General features: G+C 44.5%; 2 protein-coding genes across 10 annotated transcripts in view; both read right to left on the bottom strand.

Moving 5' to 3' along the window:
- Positions 1-295: 295 nt before the first annotated feature.
- On the bottom strand, positions 296-6,469 carry poglut2 (protein O-glucosyltransferase 2). The gene is made up of 10 exons (XM_063498183.1): positions 6,017-6,469; positions 4,253-4,458; positions 3,903-4,108; positions 2,900-2,977; positions 2,525-2,697; positions 1,530-1,767; positions 1,228-1,437; positions 1,057-1,146; positions 764-868; positions 296-428 (listed from the first exon to the last, which is right to left on the bottom strand). The coding sequence occupies exons 1-10, from the start codon at positions 6,202-6,204 to the stop codon at positions 411-413; spliced, it is 1,512 nt and encodes a 503-aa protein (XP_063354253.1). The 5' UTR covers positions 6,205-6,469; the 3' UTR covers positions 296-410.
- A 2,182-nt stretch (positions 6,470-8,651) lies between these two features.
- Positions 8,652-26,462, bottom strand: part of stxbp5l (syntaxin binding protein 5L) — a 136,748-nt gene continuing 118,937 nt past the window's right edge. For 3 of the 9 annotated variants that reach the window (XM_063499735.1, XM_063499726.1, XM_063499727.1), the window contains 8 exons: positions 24,407-24,586; positions 17,861-17,962; positions 16,419-16,658; positions 13,716-14,079; positions 12,261-12,426; positions 12,014-12,125; positions 11,398-11,618; positions 8,652-11,174 (listed from right to left, as the gene is read on the bottom strand). In XM_063499735.1, coding sequence (XP_063355805.1) covers positions 11,133-11,174; positions 11,398-11,618; positions 12,014-12,125; positions 12,261-12,426; positions 13,716-14,079; positions 16,419-16,658; positions 17,861-17,962; positions 24,407-24,586 — 1,427 coding nt within the window. In that variant the 3' untranslated portion in view covers positions 8,652-11,132. The remainder of the gene's footprint in view (positions 11,175-11,397; positions 11,619-12,013; positions 12,126-12,260; positions 12,427-13,715; positions 14,080-16,418; positions 16,659-17,860; positions 17,963-24,406; positions 24,587-26,462) is intronic. The other 6 variants (XM_063499729.1, XM_063499730.1, XM_063499731.1 and 3 more) reach the window with 3 other exon arrangements.

The following is a 26,462-nucleotide window of genomic DNA, read 5'->3' as shown; positions in this document are numbered from 1 at the left end:
CACTTTGTGCAGGGCAATGACTCCTCACCAACAGTGACTCAATGCTTTGTGGTTCAAATCTAAACCATGCAACAGGGTAATGGTCAGTTATAAACAGCAGCATTAACTTTATGACACTTCCGTTTGTTTACTTTTTCACAAGGATACGATTTTTATTTTAAATGTTTTCAGTTCTGTTTTATCCGTCAGGTAAACTGAAGGCGTGGCCACAGCTGATTTTCCAGCAGGCACAGCGGTCAGCTGCACTAAACCTCACTGAGTAAATAATCTGACATCAGAGAGAAAAAACACGCTCTGAACACATTAAAAGTATTTATTGAAAAATAAGAATCAGATATTCAAACCATAGTCATACAATTAATTGGCACTTTAAAAAAAAGGCTGTCAGTTATGAAGTGGGAGGAGCTCAGTCACAGTTCATCCTTCACCTGGAAAACAAACATGAAAACACTCGTGTTAAACTCCTGTTAGAACAGCACGTTGGTCCAAACGTTCACTCTAACGTGTCTTCTTGGTAGTTGCAGTGACGCCTCACGTACACCAGATGGCGCCACAGACTGTAGAATAATAAAACTATCCCAGCTTTAACGTTGTTTCCTCTTCTTGATGTGCAAAAAGTAAAATAAGGTCATTAGGATCTGTTTGCCTACCACGACATGTGAAAACCTCTGCTTGTTACGCAGACATCCTGTCATCTTTCATACAGCTGATCACAGCACAGACACAAGCTGCAGAGCAAACAAAGCATTTGGGTGTTTCTCACGTTTGTCCTGTGGCAGGAACATGGGAACAGGTCATCAGCGGGCTGCTCCACGACTTCCATGTCCTTCCGGATCTTCGCCTCGGTGACCTGGAGTTTGGCGTACTCCTAGTTCGCACGCATAAATATGACACGTGAGGGAAGTGCGACACATTTACATCGGTCCAAATGAAGAATAATCAGCATTGTGTCAGTGCGACGCAGCGCGAGCACAGTAAGACTGCGTGAGTAGTAACATTGTATACTTTGTATATTTTTTCAGTCGTGCAGTAACTCTGAAACTGTAATCACATTACCTTGATCAGTATGTAGTAATAACAGAAGATGGTGTCTCCCATGAGATGACTGCGGGCAAACTGCTGACCTGCGAGAGCAATTTTCTTTGCCTGAAAGAAGAAAACAAAATTACACCACCTTCACTCGTCATTAGTGAAACCAGCGAGGATCCAGTCACGTGTTCTCGTCACCTCTTCGTCGTGGTCACGCGCCCACTGGATCTTCTCCAGCAGGTCTCCCAGGTCTGCCCTGACAGGGATGTAGTGCTCCCACGCTCGAAGCTGCTTGTAGAAATGTTCGTAGTACCCAGAATCCTGCTTCAGGACCACGCTGTCCCCCGCCAGCAGGTACGGCAGCCGATAAGCTGCCACAGTGCCATCAATGTTTATTTGGTACTTGTACTGGTGATGCATGAAAACAATGAAAAAACACACATTAGCATAAGAATATCTGACGTAATAAAAGCATTTTTACGAAATATAATTCATCTCACCTTGAAAAAGTCAAAAAATGAAACATGTTTGACGAGCGGCCCGTAGAGGCTCTCATCGTGTTTGAAGAAGAAGAAATTAGTAAAGGCGGCGTCTATGATGTGCGGGTGAGCCCTCGAAAGCTTGACCAGCTCCAGGCGCTCCTGTCGGCTGTCCCGCCCCCTCCAGAAGGCTGTGGCGTTCTTCTCGGGCCACGGCGGCCCCGTGTTGGCCTGAACCGACATCATGTCCAGGCTCACCCTGTACAGCGGGCAGAGGATGTGCTGAATGTTACATCCTCTGCAGTTTGTGACATCACTAACCTCACAGGTGAGCAGGTGACGGTCCAACATTAAACAGCTCTCATTATCACACATGCAGTAAATATCAACTCAAACAGCAGGAAGGTGAGAGGAGGAAATGCACGGCATCAGGTTCACACTTCAGTCTGCTTACTGACGGCCTCAGTGATGGCAGAGCAAGCGTACTTGAAGAGGAGCACGTGATGATTTAGCTGGAATCAGGTGACCCTGAATCCTCCCTTAGTTATGCTGCAGTAGGTGTAGGCTGCCGGGGGATTCCCATGATGCACTGGGTGTTTCTTCTTCACTCACTATGTGTTAATAGACCTCTCTGCATTGAATCATACCTGTTATTAATCTCTGTCTCTCTTCCACAGCATGTCTTTATCCTGTCTCCCTCCTCTCACTCGCAGCAGATGGCCCCGCCCCTCCCTGAGCCTGGTTCTGTTGGAGGTTTCTTCCTGTTAAAAGGGAGTTTTTCCTTCCCACTGTTGCCAAAGTGCTTGCAGATAGGGAATCATACGATTGTTGCGTTTTTGTCTGTATGTATTATTGTAGGGTCTGCCTTAAATTATAAAGCACCTTGAGGCGACTGTTGTTGTGATTTTGTGCTGTGTAAATAAAACTGAATTGAATTTACTGCCAGTTTCCGTGGTAACGTAGTAATACTTCAGCTGAAACCACAATTGTACTGCATTCCACACACACAGCTTTACCTCCCCATGGTCTCCAGGACGGACTCGGTCAGGTCATAGGTCGGCATGACGATATCTCTGGTGTTATTGGAGCCACACCAGGAGAAGATGGGATGAAGCTTCTCAGGAGGCTTCCTCTTCTCCAACGGCCAGTCGCCGAGATTAACAAAAAACTCCACATCAGGGAGCCGCACCTGAAAATGTTTTATGATAATCATTACTGTTGCCACTGTCTGATTGTATATCTGCATTGATGATGACGTCCTAAAAGCCTAACCAGCATGCACTGCACCAGTTGTGTTTCATCCCTGATGTATCAACATATACAGACATTAAAAATCAAAGTGTGCTTCTGGTCGTCTGAGCGACGGCTGAGTAAAAGTAAACACAGATTACCTTTCTGGTGAGAGACAGCAGGATGGCATCCATAAAGATTCTGAACCCGACATGTTCCCCAAATGTTCTCACGTAGATCTAAAGACAATAGAAACACATTACAGAAAACAGCTGCTCAACAATCCAAGATTACCTTCACAGCTAATAGATTACACCACTGCTCAGGATTACAGGAGTCAGTGACAGCTATGCATGAGTCATTACTGCAATGATACAGTGACTTTAGTATTTCGTTAAACTATAAAGAAAACAGACAGAACTGTAAAATGATGCAGACATTAAAATAAATAAAGAGCTAACAACTCAGCATGCTTGGAAATGTGGAAATGACTTTTATCCTTCTCATTCGTTTAAAGTGTTCAGATATGAAATGAACACAGAGCACATTTATCAGATCCACAGCTCACATTCAAATTTGACAAAAACACAAAGACAAAGCAGTTTGTGATGCAACAAAGCAAACTCTCATCAAAGCAACAGAAACCCTGAAGTGTGACAGAGACAGCTCGTCACATTTACCTCTGAATAAAGGGACTCGGCTGCACTTACACACACACAGTATGAAATGCAGTAGTAAAGTACTACTGTGGTAGTTTTTACTACTAAACGCATCAATTTCACTTTACCACAGTCATACTTTTAGAGGGAACTAGTCATGGAAGTAGATACGTTCCTGAATATTCTCATGTAATGCGAGCAGTGTGTTAGACTCATCACTATCACAGCAGCACTCATGCACACCTGGCTCTGCTCTTACAGGTGAGTCACACAGCTCCAGGGTCCAGGATGAAGGAACATTACCCTTCCTATTCTTCCCTTCTACACTCACCTTTGGATCTGATGTGTGTCCAGAGGCTTACATGGTGTCATGGTTTAAGAAGGCCTGACTGGAGAGGCCCACAGACATCAGCTAAAGCTGACTCTCTCAGCTTCCTCTCAGGTAAAACATACCTGCATAAAACACCTATGATACATCTGTGTTTGTTTCCCCAGGTGGAATCACCTTGTTGTCTTTGACGGTGTAGTGGCAGAGGCTCTGCCGCTGTCCGAAGCGCTGTGGGATCTCCTGTGCGTTACGATCTGGGTCGACACTCGGGTAAAAGGACAGGTCCCTCTCTATCTGTGCGAAGGACTGAGGGCAGTGCATGTGGGCCTCCCACGCAGAGCCGCTCTCCTGGGGACAGTTGCATCCCTCGTGATAGACCGGGCCTGCAGACGACAACACTGACTCATTAAGTTTCTGGATCCAGCAAAAACAGCAGGTGAAGACTCAGGATTGGAGCGTGAGCAGGAATCAAGTTCATGACGTCATTTATCAGAGTGAACATTGCAGCTTCACGGACCGCGTCCTACCTTTGAGAACAAACGGTGACTTGGCAACGTGCTCGTTCTTCAGCAAAACGTGGATGTGAAGCTCCGAGTAGGTGGCGTACATTCGGTAGCGGACCAGGAACGAGCCATCCCGACGATCCAGGACCTGGATCCAAATCCTGGTGAACTGCTCCACAGGAGACACAATCTTTACTTCAAAGGTTTTCTCACCAGGTGATGCAGTCAAACTGTGGGAGGAGGGAGAATACAATGATATCTACTGCTGCTCAGGAGAGTCGGACAGCATCTCATCTTATAACAACAAATACGAGCCAATGTTTACAAAGCACTGGACTTAACCTTTGCCAGTTCATCATCTGTATGGTTCATTTCAGCGCTCACTCACAGTTTATACTCTCTACACGCAAGAAGGTTTAAAGTTTGCGTGTCAGAGAAAACATCTGTGCCATGGTGGTCTCCTAATGGATGTGTCTGGGTAACTTGGATTGTCACTCAGAGTAACAACTTGTGCACTGAAAACAGTGTTTTGCAGTTTTTTATGGTTTGGTGCACTTTTTGCACAGTTAGTGTGTCTGCACCAGGTCACGGTGCAGTAATGACTGTAGCAGGCATGATAACCACAGAGAGGAGGCACCTTTGATAAGCTCCTGCAACTGTGTGATGAAAAAGGTCATCGGAGGCCGTCTAACGTCGTCCTGCCTGTGGTTTGTCTTTCATATCTGCTCTCACACTACAGATCAGGTCTAAACTTCAGATTTAACACCACACTTAAAATTTTATATAGTGTCCTTTTGTAGTCATGCAGGTTTTTTTGGCTTATAAGTACAAATAGATAAGATAAAATATAAATGTCTTTGTTCTCTTGAGCAATAGTTCTCCAGTTTTCTGAAGGTGTCTCAGTGTTTTTCTTTGGACACCCCATCAAAGGAGCTCTGATTCAAGCATAAAAATCCACCAAACTCGAGCGACGGTCACTGTTCACTGAAGCCTCATCAGAAATGCTCTCAGTTAAGGACAGCTGAAGGGAAACAGGAGGAAAGGCTGAGGCTGAAAATGACACCAGAACTGGACTGAAGGTCAGAGGAACAGGTGTGATGGAGAGATGGATCCACGTCATGGTCAGTGTGTACGAGGAGGTCAGGAGGTCGTCCAACAGTGAGAGTCTGCAGCCATCTGTGAAGCACAGTGGAGGCTCTGTCATGGTTTCAGGTCAGTCAGTGCTGTTGGAGATCTTTGATAAACTGATGAATTACAGAGTCTGATCCACCACGCAGGAACATCTGGAAACATCTCTTTAGCATGACACTCGGACTTCAGCATTACTGAAGCAGTGTGGGATCATCCTGACAGAGAACACAACCAAAGGCAGAAACATCCGAGGAAGAGCTTTGACTGTCCTTCAGGAAGCCTGGAGAACTGTTCCTGAAGATCCTCACAGAGCTGCCAGAGAGCTCAGACTGTGCTGAACAATAAGGCGGTCAAACTAAATATTCACTCTGACGCTTTTTAGAATCATATAAACTCTTTCTTTGCTGCATTTCAATATTTACCGGCACATTTGTGTCCCCTTTCTCTTCTAATATAAAGAACAGAGAGGTTTTACATGGCACTGTAGATCTGATAGTGATACAGAGGAGATACGGAGGAGACTGCACTCAGAGAAAGACGTGATTTTGCACACAGCAACATTCAGACCTTTGATACTTCTGACTGTTAAATCACACCTAACAGTAAACTCCAGGCTCTGCAGCTGGAGTCGCATACCACAGGCCTGGCATTACTCACTTTTCCCCCGAGCTGTCCGCCGCCTGTATGTAGAAGAATCGAGCTGGAAGGACGACGCTAGCCTCCAGCCCAGGTCCCCATACTAAAGTGTTCGCAGCGCTGGGGGCCGAGCCCGCCTGAGACCCCCGCAGGTCATGCCCGAGCACAGCCAGACAGAAGAGCAGCCACCACGGCCGCAGTGCAGACATACCGGCCAATGCGCAGGCTCACACGGGTTACAGTCGTGCGAGCTCTCGGCCTCTGCCGGCCCAAACTGCCATTGTTCGTTCAACTCTGTGAAAACTGAGCGACCGGACTGAAGTCAGTGTGCAGCGTGTGAACTTCGCTTCGCTCCATCTAGACTCACACGACTCACCGCAGACACCGCATTTCACATCCGGTTAGAACGAGCGCGGTGTCGCTGTTTCAGGAACGTTAACGCTGCTAGCACACCGGCAGCTAACTCAAAAAAAATCTTTTACAGTCGAGTAAACAATTAACTGAATGAAAGGGGGCGGGACAACAGAGCGCGTTGTGAGACCCGATTGGCCAAGAGACCGATGGAGCTGCAGGTGTAAATGTGATTGGACGGAAACACGGAAGTTAAAGTCTTCGGTACAAGCTGGCCTGAAGGTAAGTGGTTGGAAATGAAAACTTTACCTCATGTTTAAATAACAATAAAATGACTCCTCCCACTACTGGTAATAATATAAATGATAATAAACATGTTATAAATGTCACCTGAAAGTTATAACAAACTATAATTAATGTGATTTTATACGGCGCAGTCGTATTTGTTTTACTAGATATAATTTTAATATATTTATTTGTACAAAATAGAAATGTTTTTAAATTAAATTTGTACAAATCTGAAGTCCTGAAAGATTTCAAAGAAGTTAAAGTTTAAGAACTTTTTTTTCCAGTCTAAATATTAAATATTCTGTTTGAAAGTACAGTTAGGGCCATATGTGGAAAATTAAACCATTTTTGTAACTCACAGCTTTAATTCAAATAAATAAAACCCATAAATCTTCCCCCTGTCTCAGAGGCTCAGAAGTAATTGGTCAGACTAACATAATTTTGAATACAAACTTTATATGTTAGTATCTGGATAAAAGTCTTTGCAATAATATTTTACTGCCTGGTGACATCACCACGTGCTGTTTGCTTACCTGAGATGCTCTGCCAGGCTTTAGTGCGGTGTCTCTCTTGTTTCTGAGTTTCTGCCTTAAGTTGTGTATTTAATAACTAAAGCTGCTCTGTTGGGCTGAGATCAGGTCACTGACTCAGACATTGGAGACTTTCTTTGCTTTCCTTGAGAAAGTCTTGTGCGGTTTTTGCAGTTTGCTTTGGCTCATTATCCGTCTGCACTGTGAAGCTCTGTCTGATCAGCTCTGCAGGATTATCTGAATGTGAGCAGAGAGGAAGCCCTGAGCTCTTCACAGCTCATCCTGCTGCTTCGATCAGCAGTCACAATAAAGACGAACATCCTTCTTCCACTGCAGCCATAGCCGAACTTTGGCTCGTGAGCTGTTTCCTCCTTCTCCAGTTTCTCTTCCCATTACTGCAAACAAGTGTTTATGTACCACTCTGCATTTATTATTAACTCCACAGCCTGTCTTTTGTCCCGTCTTCATCCCCTCACCCCAAACCAGTTGCAGCAGATGGCCCCCTGGTTCCTTCCCACTGTCGCACATGATCACAGGGGGTCATATGACTGTATATCATTGTAGTTCTTTACCTTCAGTATAAAGCACCTTGAGGCAACAGTTGCTGTATAAATAAAATTGAACTGATATGTAAACCGTCTTTATTTAGATTCATGAAGGTGTCTCTTTGACAATAACACTCCTCCCTCCTCTGGAGGGTTAAAATGTTACAGAGTTGTTTTTTTAACTAAAGAAAGAACTTGCGATCATCCACCTCAGCTGTCTTCTTCGGTTGATTTGGTCCGTTTGTGTGATACGTTGATTCTTTTTCAGCCTAATGAGGTCCTCCTCGACTTCCACTGACAACTCGTTGGGTTTGGATAAAAGCGTAACTGGTTAAACTGTTTGTCAGTCAATAGGCCAATTATTTTTGAGCCTCTGAAAGTGGGGGACAGCGTATAGAAATGAACAGTAAATGCAGTACTTTTGTTAAACCTTGAATAAAATCAGGGAGTCTGCACGTTAGTCGCGTATTGATTTATAAATGCACTGCAGTGGTGTATAAAAGTACACAAACTGTGTTCCAGTCAGAAAACTTATGGACCTACTAAATCTAACAAAACTGTCAAAAAAATTAAAGTTTCTACATAAATATGATGCACTGGCAAAATCAGTCTTTTTGCTTTTAACATCACAGAATATCACAGTTACATCTGTGGCTTTCATGAACTATTTCTGAGCTTTAAATGAACCCCAGTCCTGTTTATGTCATTAGACTCACCTGGCAAGTAGCTTTGAATTTACCAGAGGAAGGACAGTTCTTAGTCTGGAAGCTTTATTACTATTGATAAAAGGTAAATGACAATAACTGCATAAACCTGATCCCGGCTTTACCTGCGGGTCAAAACGTGGTTACTTACCTGAACAAAGGTCAAACTAAAGTGCTTTTGCACTCGCAGCTGGTTTAGTGACGAGAGCTCTCAGCCGTGTACATCAATCAATGTTTATTTCAATTTGCTGTTGCATCAACATATTTTCAGATCATTTTTTGTCAAGTAATTTCTATTACACTAGTATAATATCAAGAAGAACAAAAAGTGGTAGAATCCATTTAAATAAGACAAACTTTGCTGCCATCATTGAGAAAACCAAGTGAATGCCTCTTTAACATACTACAGTGTGAAGAACTACATAGTTCCTGTGATTTAAACAGAGCCAGAATACCAGATACAGTACCAGCAGTAACAGGTACAACAGATACCAGAAAATATCCCAAGAATATATTTTATTTTTTATTTTTTTGTTTCACCTTTCACCCAAGATTGAACTGTACAGTTAATATAAAAACTGAAAACATAGAAACCAAAAACCTTCTAACAAAACACCCTGTCAGCAGAATCTGAGTTTTTTTGTAATTTTTTTGTGTATTTTGGTTTTGTGTTGTTTTTTCTGCACTTACACAAATCTCATTGACGGTACAGAGATAAGAGAGAACGGCATTATTAGTTTGATGTGTTTTAGACACCCCGTTGAACCAAGTCGTGTAATCTCTGAAATCCAGGTAGCTCGGCTGTAGGATTTCAGGTGAAGTCGGTAAAAATAAACGTGTGTGAAGGCCGCTCGAGCCTCAGGAATGTCTCAGCCGCCTGACAGGAAGCAGGCAAAGATGATTAGCAATGCAGATTCACATGTTCCTCTCATTATTTCAGGTTATGGATGTATGTGCTGCCGTGCACGTTTCACGCGGGAGTGACGCCGACGCGATCAGCATAAAGGTCTGATGTGTGTGAGAGACGGATGCCGGTTATCCCGTGTTTGAGTTTTCAGTTCAAAATACAGACAAATACACAAGTACAAAATATCCTCCTCACTCGATGTTGTTAGTCCTTGTCGTGTGGCTACCCACTGACACGTAACACAATCACGATGTGATACACGACGACCATGTATCATGACACATTTGTTGTTTTTAAAATACAAAAGCCTTCGTTAAAGAGGCCGTAACCATCAAATATAGGACTGCGACACAAGGATATCATAGTCATAGTCATCAAGAACGATATCGAAAGGAAAAGAAACCAAAACCAAACGAACGCCTTCATTTTTTTTTTCACGTACTCGACGGCTGAACATCACTGGAAAAAACTGTTACTTCTCCCGAACCGCTTACTGACAAACAACTCCTCTTCATGTTCCCATCACAAAGACGCTGACAATCACCACGAGTACTGCCTGTCATTATGAAAAGACGACTGCTCGGGTTGCACACCAGAATGCACAAACTGCAGAGCGAGGTGGAGAGAGATGCGAGGGTGTCGTTCACGTTGGATGCTCTGGCTGAGGGAGGGTCCAGGTTGTGGTTCTCTTTCTGCCTCACTCACACCTGCACACGTGACCTAACGTCTGACGAAGGCAGCGATAGACTCAAAGATCGGGGACAACTAAAACACACCTTCATATTTTCATTTGAGAAACGCCCGCCACGGTCACCGTTCTCCTCTGCTGTGAGCCACAGGAAACCCGTGGATCAGCTCCTCCGTGGTTTTTATGGCACGTGAATGTAAGTTTGTAGTATAGATATAAACACACTGACCACAATACGCTCCCACACCCACGTCTTCCCTCATGTTCATTTCACGGGTTTGTAAGTTGCAGCAGCTGAAAAGTGGAACTAGATTGCTGAGAGCTGAGTGTTAATACAACTGATTTATATTTCATTTGCACTGTGCAGCCCAGAGTACGAACAACGTTTTAGCGGTTTTTAAGTGTGTGTAGACAAAGTTAACTGTGTGCGTTTGTTATATATAGTGTGTGAAGTAATATGAGCTGAGACTAAGGAGTAAAAAGAAAAAGAAACATTAAAAAAAGGGAAAGTAACACAACTTTTGGCTTAGTAGCAATGCAGGTATACATTTCCCTTTTTATATATCATTTTTTGTTAATATCTCAAAAAATAGAAAGTTTTTCATAATTTGTGTTGTTGGCTTACATCATAAATAAAACGTCTTTTTATGTTTGACTCTCATGTTAAAGTAGCATGCTGCTTTTTAATATGGCAGTTGTATATTTTTAGTCATTCATTGCTGTTTCATGCATTTCTTGTTGGTTTCTTAGTTTTTGACTATCTACACAGTAAGGTCCAGAAAAACCACACACACACACACACACACACACACACACACACACACACACACACACACACACACACACACACACACACACACACACACTCAGACACTTCCAGTTCCATCTTCAGACCTTCAAATGCCGCCATCTCCTCACCGTCCTTCTCGCTGCAGGTCTAGACGGGGAACTAGCCCGTCCTCATCACTCAGCGATGTGACAGTGTGTGCATGAAGCCAAGCCAGAAGCCATAAAGACAAAGTCACTGTGCCTCTCTTTGAATGCTTTCATTTTTGAAGTGAAAGTCCCGTCGCGGCATATCGTTCCCAGCAGCATGAGGGCAGACCGAGGCCTCCGTCCTGCTATTAGAACTGGTACCACTTCTTGTCCTTGCACTTCAGCATCAGCTGGAAAAGATAGCAAATGACATCTTCTTAATGAGAAGGACTGAAAGCTTGAGAGGATTTCTTTTTATTGCAGCGGGAAGTAAATTATTGATTTGCCAACAAGAGAATCATTTAATAACCACTTTTGTTGGCTTCAGTTCAGTTTTTGTTAATGTCTCAAAATCAAAAGTTGTACATTTAGATGCTCTTTATATTTTCACATCATGTTATGTTTCATTTTCACCTCATGAGCGTGCTTGGAGAAGACTTCTGCACTAGTCATCATTAGGGCGGTGCGCTCCTCCAGCTCCCCCAGCCTCTGGCCTCTCTCATCCAGAGCAATGCGCGCCCTCGCCAGCTCGCCCACCGCTCCACTAGCGGCGACCTTCATGCCCTCCACTCCTCCCTGTCCAGGGATGTGCTGCGCAAGACTCCGAGAAGCCTTCCCAGCCGCAGCCTCGCCGACTGTTGGAACGAGACAGAATGACAGGGGTGTGGAAATCAAACGCACCCTGAGGTTCTTCAGACACGCCTCCTAATTTTGCCAACTGTCTCACCAGCATTGTGTGCTCGCTCTGACTGCAATTGCCTCATCTGATAAAAGTTAAACTAGTCTGAGTATTTTCAACTTAAGAAAACTTTTAAGGTGTTCTCACATCGCCCCGTCTCACTGCACGACCTCTTATTGGTTAGAGCGAGGGCTGGTCTCACAACCAAAGCCACAAAATCAGGAAGTACATCTCGTGTAATCTGCCATGTGCAGGCTAAAGACATTCATGTCTTATTATTAGCAGTATAATATGGTGTCATGCATTCTTGAATGCTTTATATTAAGAAAATAATGTAGACAGACAACGCACAGAGCTCTTCTCTGTCAAAGGTGTGGGCATTTCCTCCAAAGAAGCCTTTTAAAAATCCTCGGTTCTGGGCTTCTGGTGTTTCTATTGGTGTAAACAGCTCTCCCAGCATTTCCTGCAATAAAAAAAAGAATTTCAGAAGTTGCACGAAGGATGTAATCAGAGAAGATGGCAGATAATTCACTGGCCATCAGCAACAGAAGGAGGGGATGATTGCCAAATGGCCAATTTTGCCAGCCCTAGTGCTGACCTGCAGGTTATCACACATCTCCTGGCTGTATGTAATTCTCTGGATCTCTGTGGGGGAGCTGAGATACAGTGCCTGCCCCCCATTGGTGAAGTAAAAGGTTCTTGCAATGCGCATGTCTGTCAGAGGCAGGTAATTGACATCCATGAGAGGTCTTAAGCTGGGCAGACTGTGGGCAGAATGAAAGAGTAAAGAAAGGTAAGAACAGCTGTGTAATAATTACTGAGCTTCAAAAGTAAACTACACTGAACATCAGAATAAAAAGAAAGAAATCATTATTATGTTTCTTTTCTAATCTTTGGTAACAAAGCAGCTTTTCATAGGCTGTAGTCTCAGAGGTAAACCGCACGAATCCGGTCTTTAAGTCTGACGTCATTAGTCAAACGAACACTGCAGCATCACTGAGAGTTAAAAACTGTCTAAATTCTTTCATCTGTAATAAAATGATCAGCGTTGCTGCTTTACCAGGTGTAACAATTAAGTTTAACATCCATAAAAACAGGATTTATTAAAATTTAACAGAGTTAGAAGTTAGCAGGAAGTTAGCTCGCTAGCTTCCACCTAAACATGATATAGCATGTTCTGACTGAGAGATTTCTGAAGAATTCAAACGTACAGCTCTGCTATCACTTCCAACATAAATGAAGACAGAAAACTAAACAGCAGTGACGTTTGTAGGGTTACTGAAGTTGGGCTAGCTGGTATATAATGATGTGCTACGTGATCGCTAGCTACACAGCTATGTTAGCATAACATAAACACAGTGAAGCTGGAGGATGAACGCTAACTTTTTTCCACTTGATAAAAGTTAACGTGAGGGTTCCTGATGGTTAGGGACAAATGCAATCACATGGCAGGATGCTGTAAACGGACCAAACTTCAGTCAGGAGAACAACTGAGATAATCCATCCACAATACGAGGTTAGTCATTAATATACTGCTGCATGGGCTGGGCTGTAGTTACATCATAAGGGTTTAAAATGAACAGTGGTAATTAAAACCGAGAGAGGCCGACAGTGATCACTGACTGTTTTTAGGGGCTTGTTCAGATTAAATAGAACAAAATACAAAACATGTTAAAAACACAACAGCCTTAATAAACACAGAGTAGTTTGGGCCCAGAAGCAGGGCTCATATGTCATCACTTAAAGACCGGATAGAGCCAGACCATTCAGCATCCACCCAGTGAGTGGCCCCTGCATAGAGTCACATGTAACTCTCAGATTTCCTCTGCACCAAAACGCTCTCACTTGCGTGGAGAAGACGGGTTCAGATTAAGTATCCTTACCTGTGAAAAGGAAAAAGCTGCTACTGCAGCCACGTTCAGTTTAACAGTGCAAACATGCACAGAAATGATAGCTGCACTGACAGAGCAGGCTTTAAAGCAGGCCGTGCTACAGCGTGCGCAGATTAAAACAAACACCTAATAACAGAGAACTCGAGCGGCCGTGGTCATACCTGAGCGTCATGACGTGTCCGTTTGCACAGAAGCAGGCGAGGCACACGCTGTTACACACAGACACCACGTCAGCCCTCAGCACAAAGGACGACTCTGTGATGTTGTGGACAAACAGGCAAGACTGCGAGGGCATCAGGAACACTTTGGCCTGCCTCTCAGAGCACACCACAGCCAAGTGTCCGTCTCCGCAGGCGTCCTGGGAGGACGACGGCGAAAAGTGGACCAGCTTGCGCCTCCGCGGTCGGTCGGGGTCCTCGGGGGCGTTGTGGTCCCGCCAAACCTCGTAGGGGGTCTGAATGAGAGCTCCCATGCAGTCCAAGAAGCTGAAGCGTAACACAGAGCCCTTCAGCATCAGCACCGCTCCTGTGAGTGTGTGAGCAGAAGAGGAGAGGGACACAGCACACAGTGGGAGAGAAGAGTCTTTAAAGCTCAGCACAGGATGGAAGACGGCGCTAAGCGTAACATTTTAGTCAAAAAGATGCATCTATGTTCTCACGTGGTCTTTAAAACTGAGCATGTATGTACAGATCACACCACTGCTGCCAGAGTTTGAGTTTTGTCCTCGCCCCCACCCCAACCGGTCCTGGCAGACCTCTGCTGGTCTCTTCGAGTTAAAGCGGGGTCCTTCCTTTCCACTGTTGTGATTTTCCCTCTAATACTGCCTCTTTACCTGTAATATAACGTTTGTATAGCTATACAAAAAGGACTGAATGATACAAGGTAAGCTTCACAACCTTGTACACTTAACTGCCTCACAAGTACAACTACTGGATGCAGTAATACATTACTGACACGTCTCAGACGCTACATTTACTACGTCGGACGTTATCCAATAGAAGCCCACAGGAGCACTTTAGAACGAGAGGAAACAATTCTTTCTTCTTCTCTCGAGTGAATCTGTGACCTTCCAGTAATAAGCTCGCTTCTTATAAGTTTAGTCTCAAGAGAAGAACTGCTGCTTCAAAGGGACTGGAAATTTGGCTATATTGATGTTTTTACTTTGAACGGGAGACCTTTTTTTCAGGAGCAGTAATGCGTCTCTGAAACACTCTATCCTTACTCTGGAGTACAAAATGAAGCCATTTGCAAAATAATGCATGATGGACGCCCATCAAAGTTTCAGTGAAAGAAAATCCCGTCTAATTGAAACAAATGAGGCCTTTGAAGCCTCGCAGCTTAACACGGTGCATCTGTGTTCTTGGAGAACGATCGCCACTTACTGTAAAAGTCAACCACACATTTTCTCTCATGTTTATAACGACCGTTTGTGTCCACAGCACAGAATTCAGAGTGAAAGATGAGATTTGTTTGTCCCGGGGTTTAGACTGAGCTCCATCAAAGCAGCATCAACATCACTGACATGATGATAAGTTTATTATGTACTGTGGCCACTGTGGGTAAACTTCACTGTTTCATACAGATCTGTGACAAATCAGTTTCCTCTACGTACCAAATGACCATTTTACTTCAAAGGTAATTTTAATGCAATTTTAATGCAGTTTTTGCCATCAATGACAATGAATCCACATTTTTAAAGGCATGTGGTCCTAAACTTTGATCAGCTGTAAAGCAGCCTGTGTCAGGGCTGTGACTCAGCATTTGGAGTCCATGTTGAAAGTATGCTTAGTTCTTGCGCTGCTATTATTAATTAGGATTTAGTCGAGTTTCATTCTGGTTTTGTTTCTTCTATATTTCCTGATTTATAAGTCGTCTCTTGTCTTCTGCGTCAGTCTGTCATGTGTTTATTGTCTGCATGTTTCATGTTGTCAAGCCTGTTGTCATGTCCACGTCTCTCCATGTTTTGTGTGTCTATGTTCAGTGTGCTTGGTTTTACTTTTCCCCTGTGGCACCATCATGTTCGTTTGTGTCAGCTGTTACCCTCCTGTGTGCTTCAGTCCGCTGTCTCTTACGGTTCTTGGTCGGGTCGTCTGTTTGTTTCCAGGTCATGTCATAGAGTTTTTGCTCCTACTGTTCAGGTTTGTGTTTGGTTTATTTCAGAGTTTAATTATCGCATGTTCCTGTTCAGTTTCATGCTCTAGTCTCTTGTCATTGTTTCCATATTTAGCCATAGCTGTTTCCCAGTTTAGGTTTCAGTTTAGTTTCACCCTTGTTCCAACTCGCCTTGCTTGATCAGCTTACATCAGCGGCTCGCTCTTTGTTAAACCATAGTTCGTTTCTGTTTTTGGGTCCGTTCCTCAAACACACAGGCTGCTCAGCCGTGACAGCCTGTTTCAGTTTAAGTGATGTTTACAATAAATTTCATGCTCAAAAAAATGTTTAGTCTCACTCAGATTTCTTCTTGTTGCATATTGAAGCTCTACTTGGAACCAACCATGCGAAATATGAATTTTGCCGTTTTTCAACTTTTGATTGGGACTTCATTCCAACACAGTCGTTTGTAATATGAAATCACTGCACTGAACTCACCTTATGAACTCCGAAATGAAACATTATACTGAAAAAACCTGCAGTTCTTGGAGCCTCCACTTCAGGCTGGTTTAAAAAAACGAGTCGGTGCCTACAAACGTTACACCAGAACAAGCACGAGTCACAGCCTGGTACAACTATCGCTGTTGGTCTCTGTTGCATAAAGTGTTGTTGCTTCAGCAGTATCATGTAGGCAGGTATAGTTTAAGGTGACTAATAACTTTGGTACTTCTTGTGGTACTTTTGCAGTAAAACCCAGTATCGGTGGTACTTACCACTTACGCCCATTGTGACAGGCTCTTCCATCCTTTCCTCCTGATCAGTGGGGATGGACATGGGGATGAGCAGCACCACGCCTAAGCTAGTGCCCACCCACAGACACGGGGTGGGCAGGACATCGTTCTTGCGCCCGTACGACTCTCCGAACTGCAGCGTGGTGACGGCCTCTTTGGTGTCGCGGTCGATGCTGGAAACGCTGGAACTGCGCGAGCGGGTGAAGGAGTTTTCACGACTCTCTGCAGCAGCATCCCCAAACACCCGGCAGAGGCACGAAGGAGCGTGACAGATGATGGACGGGCGAGAGAGCAAAGAGGAAATTGGATGGAGTTGATTGGAGTTGGATGGTGTAATTGATTTATAAGAAGAGCGGTGCAGAGAACAGCAGCATGGTGGAGGAGAGGGAATGGAGCAATGAGGTGATGAGCAGTTAAAGGGAAAGAAGCACACAGTAAGAGCTTAAGAGGTGCTAACGTTCAAAATAAGGTTTCTGCAGATTTTATATGATGAAGAAATGGAACAAAAATGTCACTGAACAGATGTGAAACACTGAGGAGTGATAAATCATTACAGAGACACGGGAACATGTTTACCATCACACACACACGAACACACACGCACACACACTTTTAAAGTCTTCAAGTCTGAGTTTACTGAGACTGCAGTGGTTTTAAGACTCTACTTAGTGGCTTTGTGGCATTCCCAAGGACAAACACACACCCACACACACACACACACACACACACACACACACACACTTGCCACAGATTGAACAAACTTGTTTGATTATTTGAGTGCTGCACGTCGAGGTCCTTCGCTGTGCACCTAAAGCCTCCATCTTTAAAGTGTTGCTGCATCTGTGAATTATTCAGAGCCAGCCGACGTGCAGCACTGCAGCCCGACGTTACACAAAGTGCAGACTTTATGTAACAGCGACTGCAGATGGTCGCCAAAGCTGGTGTACACATATCAGCTAAGATAAATGAAATGTTGACAGCTGCTCAGTTTCAGCAACACTTCTGAACAATATTCTGAGAAGCAAAGCTGTGTAAGTGATTCAGCTCTGTGTCTGTCACACGAGAGCTGTGAGTTAGCATCAACTGTTTCCATTACGCTTCCTGGCCGTGGATGCGGAGAAACGCTCGTCTGTTGTTACCTGTCGTCTGTGTTAAACTAATGAAAAATGTGATGCAACAATAACATGTTCACTATTGACGAGCCCGCGCTGGCTACAGCGTGCTTATAGACAGAAATCATGCTGCTATGAACTGCTGAACAGACGGCTTCACCAACTCCAGAAGCTTCCAGGACATGAGCAGACACTTCATGTATGCTTTAGATGATACAGGTCCACAGGACGGACGGACATTCTGACGGACGTACGGACGTAAAGTAGTCAGCAGGACAGCAGGTGATGCGTTTGAGGCCGAAGCCCCCTTACCTCGGTCACTCCAGCAGTAGGAGGTGGTGCTGTGGTGCTCATCGTGGGAGTACATAGTGACTCCGTGTAACTGCTGGAGCATTGCCCTCCTGGATGCATGCCCTATTTGTCCCCCACAACATGAACCCCATAGGACAAAGCACAGCGGCCACCACCAGAGAAACAGATACACACATGTGTAACCATCCAGACAGACAGACGGACGGACAGCAGTACGAGAATGACAGGAGGGAAAGAGAGAAAGAAGCCACTGAGCATGGAGCTTCAAATATACACCAAGACAGAGAGAGCTGCACAGGAGGCTGCTCGGCTAACTTTGTGCTGTCCAAACAACCTTTGACTCTCTTCCTGTTTCTGTCTGGACCCCTTTCAGCACCGCCTGCTGTAGTAAACACTGTTGGACAAAGAAGCAGGCTTCTACTCGTCACCTGCTGTGATAAGGTACACCTAATACACTCTACTGAAGGACGACCGCACAGCCCTGTTGCACACAACCAAAACTTTAATCGAGCTTCCTTTGAAACTGCCACAAGTGCAAAACTGGTTTCAAAGCATGTGCAGTGTGAGCGAGAATCAGCTGCATGCTAAACTGGAACAACAGGTGATGTGAAGGATCTTTTTTAGGAAGACCAATATGTGCTAAAATTCTGATGCATTGACAACAGAGCTGAACAACGCTGCTGCAAACACGGCACAAACTGTTCCTCGGCTGTGAGTCCGGATGGCAGCCGCTCAGTTTCGCAATGAGTCGCCGGGGTGTGTTTACGCTGTGTGACAGAGCCTGTGGGGTGCCGGCTAATGAAAGTCAGGCGCAGCGGTACTCTGACAGGACACAGGGACCCCTGGGGGGCCCTCACAGGGAGCTGGAGGTAGGCAGGCAGTGTCGGGGAGGTGATAAGGGGAAGGCAGGCAATCTGAAGTGGAGAGACAATGTGCTAGATTTATGCAGTGATGTTTGCACAAGCACACACACAGGTTAGAGGGACACACACCTGCAGACTCTTATCTATGGACTGCAACACAAATGAACATGATGCATATTCAGCTGTTTGTTAAACTGGCCTGTCGTTGGAAAGCATTAAATTTGGATATAGGTGTGCAAAGCTGAGTCACCTCAGTTTGCGATGCGATCCAATAACGTCCGTATTTTACTGCCTGTGTTATTTTTGTATTCTGTAGGTGAGCAGACCCTGCAAGCCTGCGCGTGGGCTGCAGCAGAGTTACAAAAGGGGAAGCAAACACTTGTTCTTAAACAATGCCCAGTGTGTCTGCAGGCACTCCTCGTGGCATCACACAGAAGTATTTTTAATATTTAAAAGGTGGGCGGCCCGACCGAGATGGGAGGTATGGAAATGTTTACTGCGCTCCGACTCTGCTTCCCTTGCCATTTCCCTCCTCTGTGTCCTTGCCCTGCGTGCAGATCTCATTAACATCGGGCTAATTTCTCGCACTGCTTGTTGACCTTTAATTATACTGGTGATCCTGCTGGCTCTTCACTGTGGTACCCAGTGCAAGTGATAAACAACAGTGCCAAAGGTAGGTGATAGACAGGGAACAAGTGTGCTGAGAAAAGCCACTGTTCAGGTATAAAATGTGCTCATTAATGCCAGTATAGACCTCAGTTATACTTCTTTCCCCATTTTATTATCTCCTTCTCCTTCTTGCAGCGTCCTGTTAGTCAGTGTCAGTGTAAACAATTAGAGAATATGGCTCATCCAAGCTAACTGTGGTGTCCTCCTTCAGTCTGCAGCTCTGTTTAAATCCATATTTATCATATATCCTATTTTGTTCTAAAAACCTGGGATAAATGAAGGGACAATATTTAAAAGACTTCACAGAATCACGGTCCCTGAAACATGAGTGCAATCAAAAAAACTTCCCAGCAACTCAAATATTAGGTTATGTAATATCCTGTGTACTGAGTGGACTTTCTAAGTGGGCAGCACAAGAAGCAAAGCTGGAGCTGTCTCCACACTGTAAAAAACAACATGTGCTTTAGAGCACATGAAGGCTGTGTTATTCCAGGTCAAATAAAATAAGATGCATTAAGACAAACATGACAAAGTGCAATGAGAAACCCAAAGCTCTGTGCCTCCAACAGCCTGCGTGTGCACAGGCCTGCAGGAAAACCACCCTCGTGCTCTGGACGCTTTGATGACAACTGCAAAATCATTAAAGGCAGAACGACACTCGGTGTTTTAGTGGATGCTCATGCAGCGTTCTAACACACTTAAAAAGCTAAAATAACAACGTTTTCTTTCCATTTGGTGTTAAATTTCTTGGAATGGCTTCTTTGCTTCTGCCTTTATTTTGAAGTAAAGCCTGACGCAAACAGAAGGTCCGGGCAAAATGTTTCAATGCATCGGGCTGCGCTCGAGTCAGGTGCAGCTAGGCAACCAGCATGGCTATGCTAATCACCACGGGCCCACGCTAGTATACAGTTTCATGGAAAATTACGCAACAAGTCTGTTGTACAGTTTCTTATGCATATTTTCACAGCAGCTTTGAATCATCTGCATCGGTGTGGTTGGTGATGCAGCTGGAGCCCCGACCGTGGCTTTAATAAAACATTCAGCTTATGCTAATGAAAAACTGCTTCCCTCTCGGTTCCAGGTCACTGTTGTATAATGAGGTTGGTGAAGATGGCGCCATGAATTTAATTGCAGAATTGCTGTAAAAGGGTCAGCTGTACTCTGGAGTAACGGACACGTGTTTTTAAGAGTGACTGTTGATGATTCCAGCGTAGAAGCCTTTGGACGTGCAGAGCCCGGTGTGCTGAATGTGATCTCAGTTCATCTGCCAAACTGTGGTGCGCTAATGTTTCGTGCAGTTTGGCTACAATAACTGTGACATTTGGGAAACTGTCACAATGTTGAGCCTCCTATGGAGAGATTAGTTTGTCGTGACCTGACTGAGACTGTAAATCTAAGCAAACACAACCCACCAGTGGACCACGAGTGAGCTGGAGCTTTGCAGGAGTGTACTTTCTGCAAGGGACGAGTTTATGTGGTGCATCAGTGCTTAGAAAGCCAGTGATTCATCAGGTGTACACGATGATTGGGCCCACTGTGACTGATGTACACGGGCTGTGTGACAGTCTGCTGCAATCTGCTCCACACTTTAAATCAGACCCTGCATCATTAGACGACTCCTCCACCCTCGGGGCCGACGGCCATCCGGTCTGAACCTGCTCTTAGGCTGCTGTTGTTTATTTTTAACACCTTCTGAATATAACCCGACCCTGTGAATCACCACAGAGACAAAGAAGCTCGCAGACACTCCCACTGATACTTCTGCTGCTCTTCTCCAACTGAAGCAAGATCATAAAACTTTAAATATGACAGGACAGAGTCAGAGTCCTGTTAGAACGAACGATCTGCATCTACTTTTTATGTTTATTCAAAGTAAATGGACGCCCTGCATTAGTGTTGTCTGTCAGGCTGTGACAGACTAAGTGCTGCAATTCACACAAAATCTGTAATTAAGTTGTTGCTAATCCTGGATGAGGCCATTTCTCTGTCACTTCTGAGGTCAGCAACTCGAAATTGTACTGCTGGGATCGCAGTTTAAGTCTTCACTTGACAGGACGTTTGTTTATGTGTTTTTCTCCCTTCGTCTTCGTCTCGTTTGTCACTCGATGTGTAAAAGAAAAAAGGAAAACTTTATCCAAAAGGTCAAAAATTCATTCTCATTTTGTCTTTAAGATAGTAATGCTGTCTTGGGGAGATAAGGAAAAATGAATTATCAAGGCCTTTATGTTTGTCTTAAAGCAGCAGTTCTTGTTCAGCCAATCGTAGTTCAAATGTTCTGAGAGGAAAGTGAACTTTACCGGGTCTGGTAAGGGGGGTGACCTCTCTGTCTGCATCTATCGATCACCACAAAGATCTTCCCAGTTATCTCATGTTCTGCTTTAATTTCTGTAATATTTTGGCCACCTAAAAAAAATCTGTCTCAGAGTGAAGACGGACTAAAAGAAACACAAAGACTGGCTCTGCACTTCTGTACTAAAATTAGCATCTCAGCTGTGATGTCATCCAGCGGTTTGTAGGGTCCCATTACGAGGCATCGAGATGAGCATTTTATCATTCCTGGTGTTTTGGAATCAGATTTAATGAGGGAGGGGGACTAAGCTCGTTGTTCATCAACCAGCCCTGGATTATATCCCTGACTCAGTCCAAAATTCCAATGTGGACTCGCTTGGATGTCTCCAAATGAGCGACTGAGCGCATAAATGGCATAGGAAGTATCGCCCCCTGGTGGCCATTAGGGTGAATGCACGTTTAAGGCACTTTAGCTTGCCATTATCATTCTCCTGTATTATCTAGAGCTAATACGGTATTTTCCGCACTATAAGGCGCACTTAAAATCCTTTAATTTTCTCAAAAATCGACAGTGCCCCTTATAATCCGGTGCGCCTTATGAATTCTGGTTGTGCTTACTGACCTCAAACTGATTTTATGTGCTACACGGCGCTCAAAAATCTGTCAAAAATGTTTTAGTGCGACTTTGGTAAGCTGCAAAGCCGCACCGCTTGATGGATTGTTGGAGCATTACGGCTACTGTAGTCAGGAGCCTCACGGAGGAATCTGGGTCCTAAACTCCGCTTCAGGTCCCAAAGTCAAACGAACACTGCAGCATCACTGAGAGTTAAAAACTGTCTAAATTCTTTCATCTTTAATAAAATGATCTGCGTTGCTGCTTTACCAGGTGTAACAATGAAGTTTAACATCCAGGCATCCAAGAAAACAGAATTTATTAAATTTAACAGAGTTAGAAGTTAGCAGGAAGTTAGCTCGCTAGCTTCCACCTAAGCATGATATAGCATGTTCTGACTGAGAGATTTCTGAAAAATTCAAACGTACAGCTCTGCTATCACTTCCAACATAAATGAAGACAGAAAACTAAACAGCAGTGACGTTTGTAGGGTTACTGAAGTTGGACTAGCTGGTATATAATGATGTGCTATGTGGTGGCTAGCGACACAGCTATGTTAGCATAACATAAACACAGAAGAATGAGGAGAGTAAAGTTTGACTTATCTGACTGTTTTGTTTCGCCTAATGCGCCTTATGGTCCGAAAAATACAGTAGATGAAATTGTGTATTAGTAGTTGGTATGAGGGATGAACAGGGAGGGCAGTAAATTTAAAACACAGGGCTGTATTTCCTCCCCACGAGGGGGGGGCTGTCTGATTGTTGGTGACTCTCTCTGTATTACTGTAGGATCTTTACATTACAACATAGAGCATCTCGAGGTGACTGTTGTTGTGATTTGGTGCTACATAAATAAAACTGAATCGTTTCCCTATTCTAACTCAGATTAGCAGACAACGATATAAAAACAGCTGTAAAAGCATGAACGCACACACACAGAAGCCTATTACAGCCAGACTCAAAAACAAAAGCATATGTTTGCATTCATGTTTCTAAACTGATCACTGGGAATATGGAGCCTCTGTGGGTTCATCGCATTTTAAATGGTGCAAATCAAAGTGAGGGTGTGAATAAGAGCGAGCGCAAATGGAAAGACAATAAATGTCATGTCTGTTAATGAAAATGTCAACTCGTGCAGTGCTCTTGTATTATTGTCCTCCTTGAACTGTGTTCCTTCTGATGATAAGAGTTATTAGAGGTAAAAATAAAAACGTCCTTTTGGTTTCAGTTTGAGGAAATTGCACACATCTACAAACTTATAACCCGTGTTTGTAGATGTGTGCATTCCCTTTGCTCATAAAAACTCGATAAGTGTAGCAACGCTACATGAAGTTTAATATGCGCTGTCATTTTCATCTCAGAAAACATCCAGAACTTATTTATGAGACGAGAAAAACAGAAAGGCAAATAGAGTTATAATCATAAATCTGTGACATGATGAGAAAAACACCATCAGATCCTTCTGCTGTTTCGGTGCAGAGCACAGAAAGAAAGAAAGAAAGAAAGAAAGAAAGAAAGACAGAAAGACAGAAAGAAAGAAAGAAAGAAAGAAAGACAGAAAGAAAGAAAGAAAGAAAGAAAGAAAGAAAGAAAGAAAGGCACAGGAGAAGTAAAAACTGGTTAAATCACTGAATCACCAACCTTCAGGCCTGCAACATCGTCAACACAAGCAGCAGAGTCAAGGACACAATGCAAGGACTCGTTCTTGCATTCAGAAGAAGCAGAACCTGCAGTCTGAATGTTGTAAGCTGATGCTAATGCAAGCTGCACGAGTGCCATTTGCATGCTGTAATGCAACAGTGGTGTCCTGGTACGTGGCTGTCAGCTCCTGCAGATGCAGTCTGGTTATTTTACCGTGCAGCTGTATATGAAGTGTGCGTTTGTTTTTTCTTACTGTGTGTTGCTCTGTTTACCCTGCAGCATCTTCTCTGCAGAACCACACCCCGATTTTAGATATCATGCTGCTAACTTGCATTAGCATGTGCTTGCCTTGTGTTGACCATGTGTCAGGCCTTTCTCCACTTACCCTGGGGCGAGAGGATGGCATGCACTTGCTGGGAGGGGGGTTTGTTATAGAGGGTTAGGGATGGGAGTTGGGAAGACAAGCACACACCTTCAGTGTGGGACACAGGCAAAGAGATCTCCATGCAAGCAGCGGACTGGGCCTTGCGGAAGGGCGGTCGGCCAGGGCCTCTGCGGGTAAGCCGTGGCCCCTCGGGACCCATCGGAATGCGAGGCTTCCCCGCTGAGCAGGGCTGGGAGGTGGGGCTAGTGCAATGTCCATTGACATGATCTGTAACAACGGCAAAGCATTAGCAAACAACAGAAAGAGGGATGTAATTCAACTTTAAACATGTTCTGATTTACTGCTGCATTATCCATCTTCACAAGTCATTTAGTTTGATGGGAAGTGAAATAAAAACCAGGGCAGGGAACCTCGAATTAGGGACGAGATTTTCCAAGGAGATAACTGCTTTTCCCAACCTGCCGGGAGACGCTTTGTCTACTAGACTGCAAAAAGGCAGGCTGACACTAGATGACCGATGAAGATGAATATTTCTGCAGTGTAAGAGGAGCAAGCTGATGCTGAAAATTTGATTGCCAACTAGGAAGATGATAGTGAGGGAAAAAGGGAGAGTGAGTGACAGAGGCTGGAGAGTGGTTTGAAGTAAGTATGTGCAAGGAGGAGATGCCGGGGCAGAGGAGGAAGATGCAGAGTAAAACTGTGAGTGCAGCTTCATCGAGTCTGTGACGTGACATAAAACAGGCTCGTTTCATCTCCACTTTGTTGCTTTTATCTCAGTGAACTGTGGGGAAACCTTGTTTTTAGCAGAAACTCTAATGCCAGAAGCTTTATGACATCCAAAGCTGCAGGTGAACAACGAAAACAAGCCCTGCTCTTTATTCTGTCAAATTAGCACTCGCTTATATTGACTAGGCTACAAATTCATCTACGGACAGAGCTGATACCAACACACTCGGTGATTTCTGGAATGGCTTTACACGGCCTCCCCTCGGGGACGAGTCCGTACACTGTGCTGGAACCAAACCCTGTTAATGAGACAAAGGAAAGAAAGGCCGGGCTGACCTTCTCTTGCTCTGTGTTCTGTGTTCAGCCATACCTGTGAGCGGGCACGAGAGGCGGACGGATCGATCCCAATATGCTGGCACTGGTATCGATCCGCACTAGTGTGTGGCCCGTTTTTCACTATGGAAATGAAACAATACCCTCGAACATGCGCTCTCTTGGTGTCGACTCGTGTCCATTTTATTGAAAGCCTGTACACATTTAAACAACAGAGGAGCTCTAGAGACGCCACAGTTACACTGCAGCTCTCCAACGTACACAAAGGGCCGATTAAATAATGAAGGCAGAGCTCACAGGTGGGCACCACAGTGTGCAGTGATGTGATCACATCTAATAAACATCAGTATATGGACACACTGACCCTGTATTTATTTACATATCACTACGCTCTCATCCTCACTGAGTACATAAAACAGAGCCCCCTTTTTATCAGTGACCCCCCCCCCCGGCAGATTAACAGCAGCTGTGGTCGCTGCCATGGGAGGACAGAAGCTTTCCATGTGTTTTTTGGTTGAAGGTCTTATATATGGAGAAGAGTGGAGCAGAAGGATAAACAATATCATGATCATTTGTGCAAACACTTGAGCGTTCCCCGCTCGCTCCTCTCCGAGTATTCGGCACCGATCGTTCGTCTGCGGCGCCCAGAGAGCTCTGCCGTGCAGCCAAAAATGATTCAATTTCAAAGTGAAGATGAAAAGCTCCAGGGTGCCACCCAGTCCACGTGCAACACTCACCCAGTTTCACAGCAGGACTGACGAGGCAGCGCAGGGACCGAAAAACTGCAGGTAACACGGGGCCAAAGCGTATGACGCCGCCGCCGCCGCGATCAGGCTTAACGTTTTGTTCATTTCGTTGCCTCGAAATGTTCTGAAGGAAACTGGTTTATAGCTGAGAGCGCGACACTGTGCTGACGTGCACGTCCCACTCCACCCCCTCACCACACGCGCACAAACACACATCATCAACACAAAGGCACAAACACAATAGACTCGAGCGTCTTACTGTCACACAGGTTTCTATTGTTGTGGATTTTAAACCTTCAGCGTCTGCAGCTCTACTGTTTAATGTTCGATGACGACAC

Source organism: Pelmatolapia mariae, linkage group LG16_19 (genome assembly GCF_036321145.2).
Source record: "Pelmatolapia mariae isolate MD_Pm_ZW linkage group LG16_19, Pm_UMD_F_2, whole genome shotgun sequence".
NCBI classification, from domain to species: Eukaryota; Metazoa; Chordata; class Actinopteri; order Cichliformes; family Cichlidae; genus Pelmatolapia; species Pelmatolapia mariae.
This window is presented reverse-complemented; position numbering and strand designations above follow the sequence as displayed.

Bases quoted from the DNA above. Each gene is read 5' to 3' on its own strand.
- poglut2 (XM_063498183.1), bottom strand. From the start codon at position 6,204: ATGTCTGCACTGCGGCCGTGGTGGCTGCTCTTCTGTCTGGCTGTGCTC. The intron at 2,698-2,899 runs GTAATCTGTGTT...AAACATTTTCAG, and splicing joins TGCTGTCTCTCACCAGAAAG to GTGCGGCTCCCTGATGTGGA. The intron at 869-1,056 runs GTAATGTGATTA...CGTGCGAACTAG, and splicing joins ATTACTACATACTGATCAAG to GAGTACGCCAAACTCCAGGT.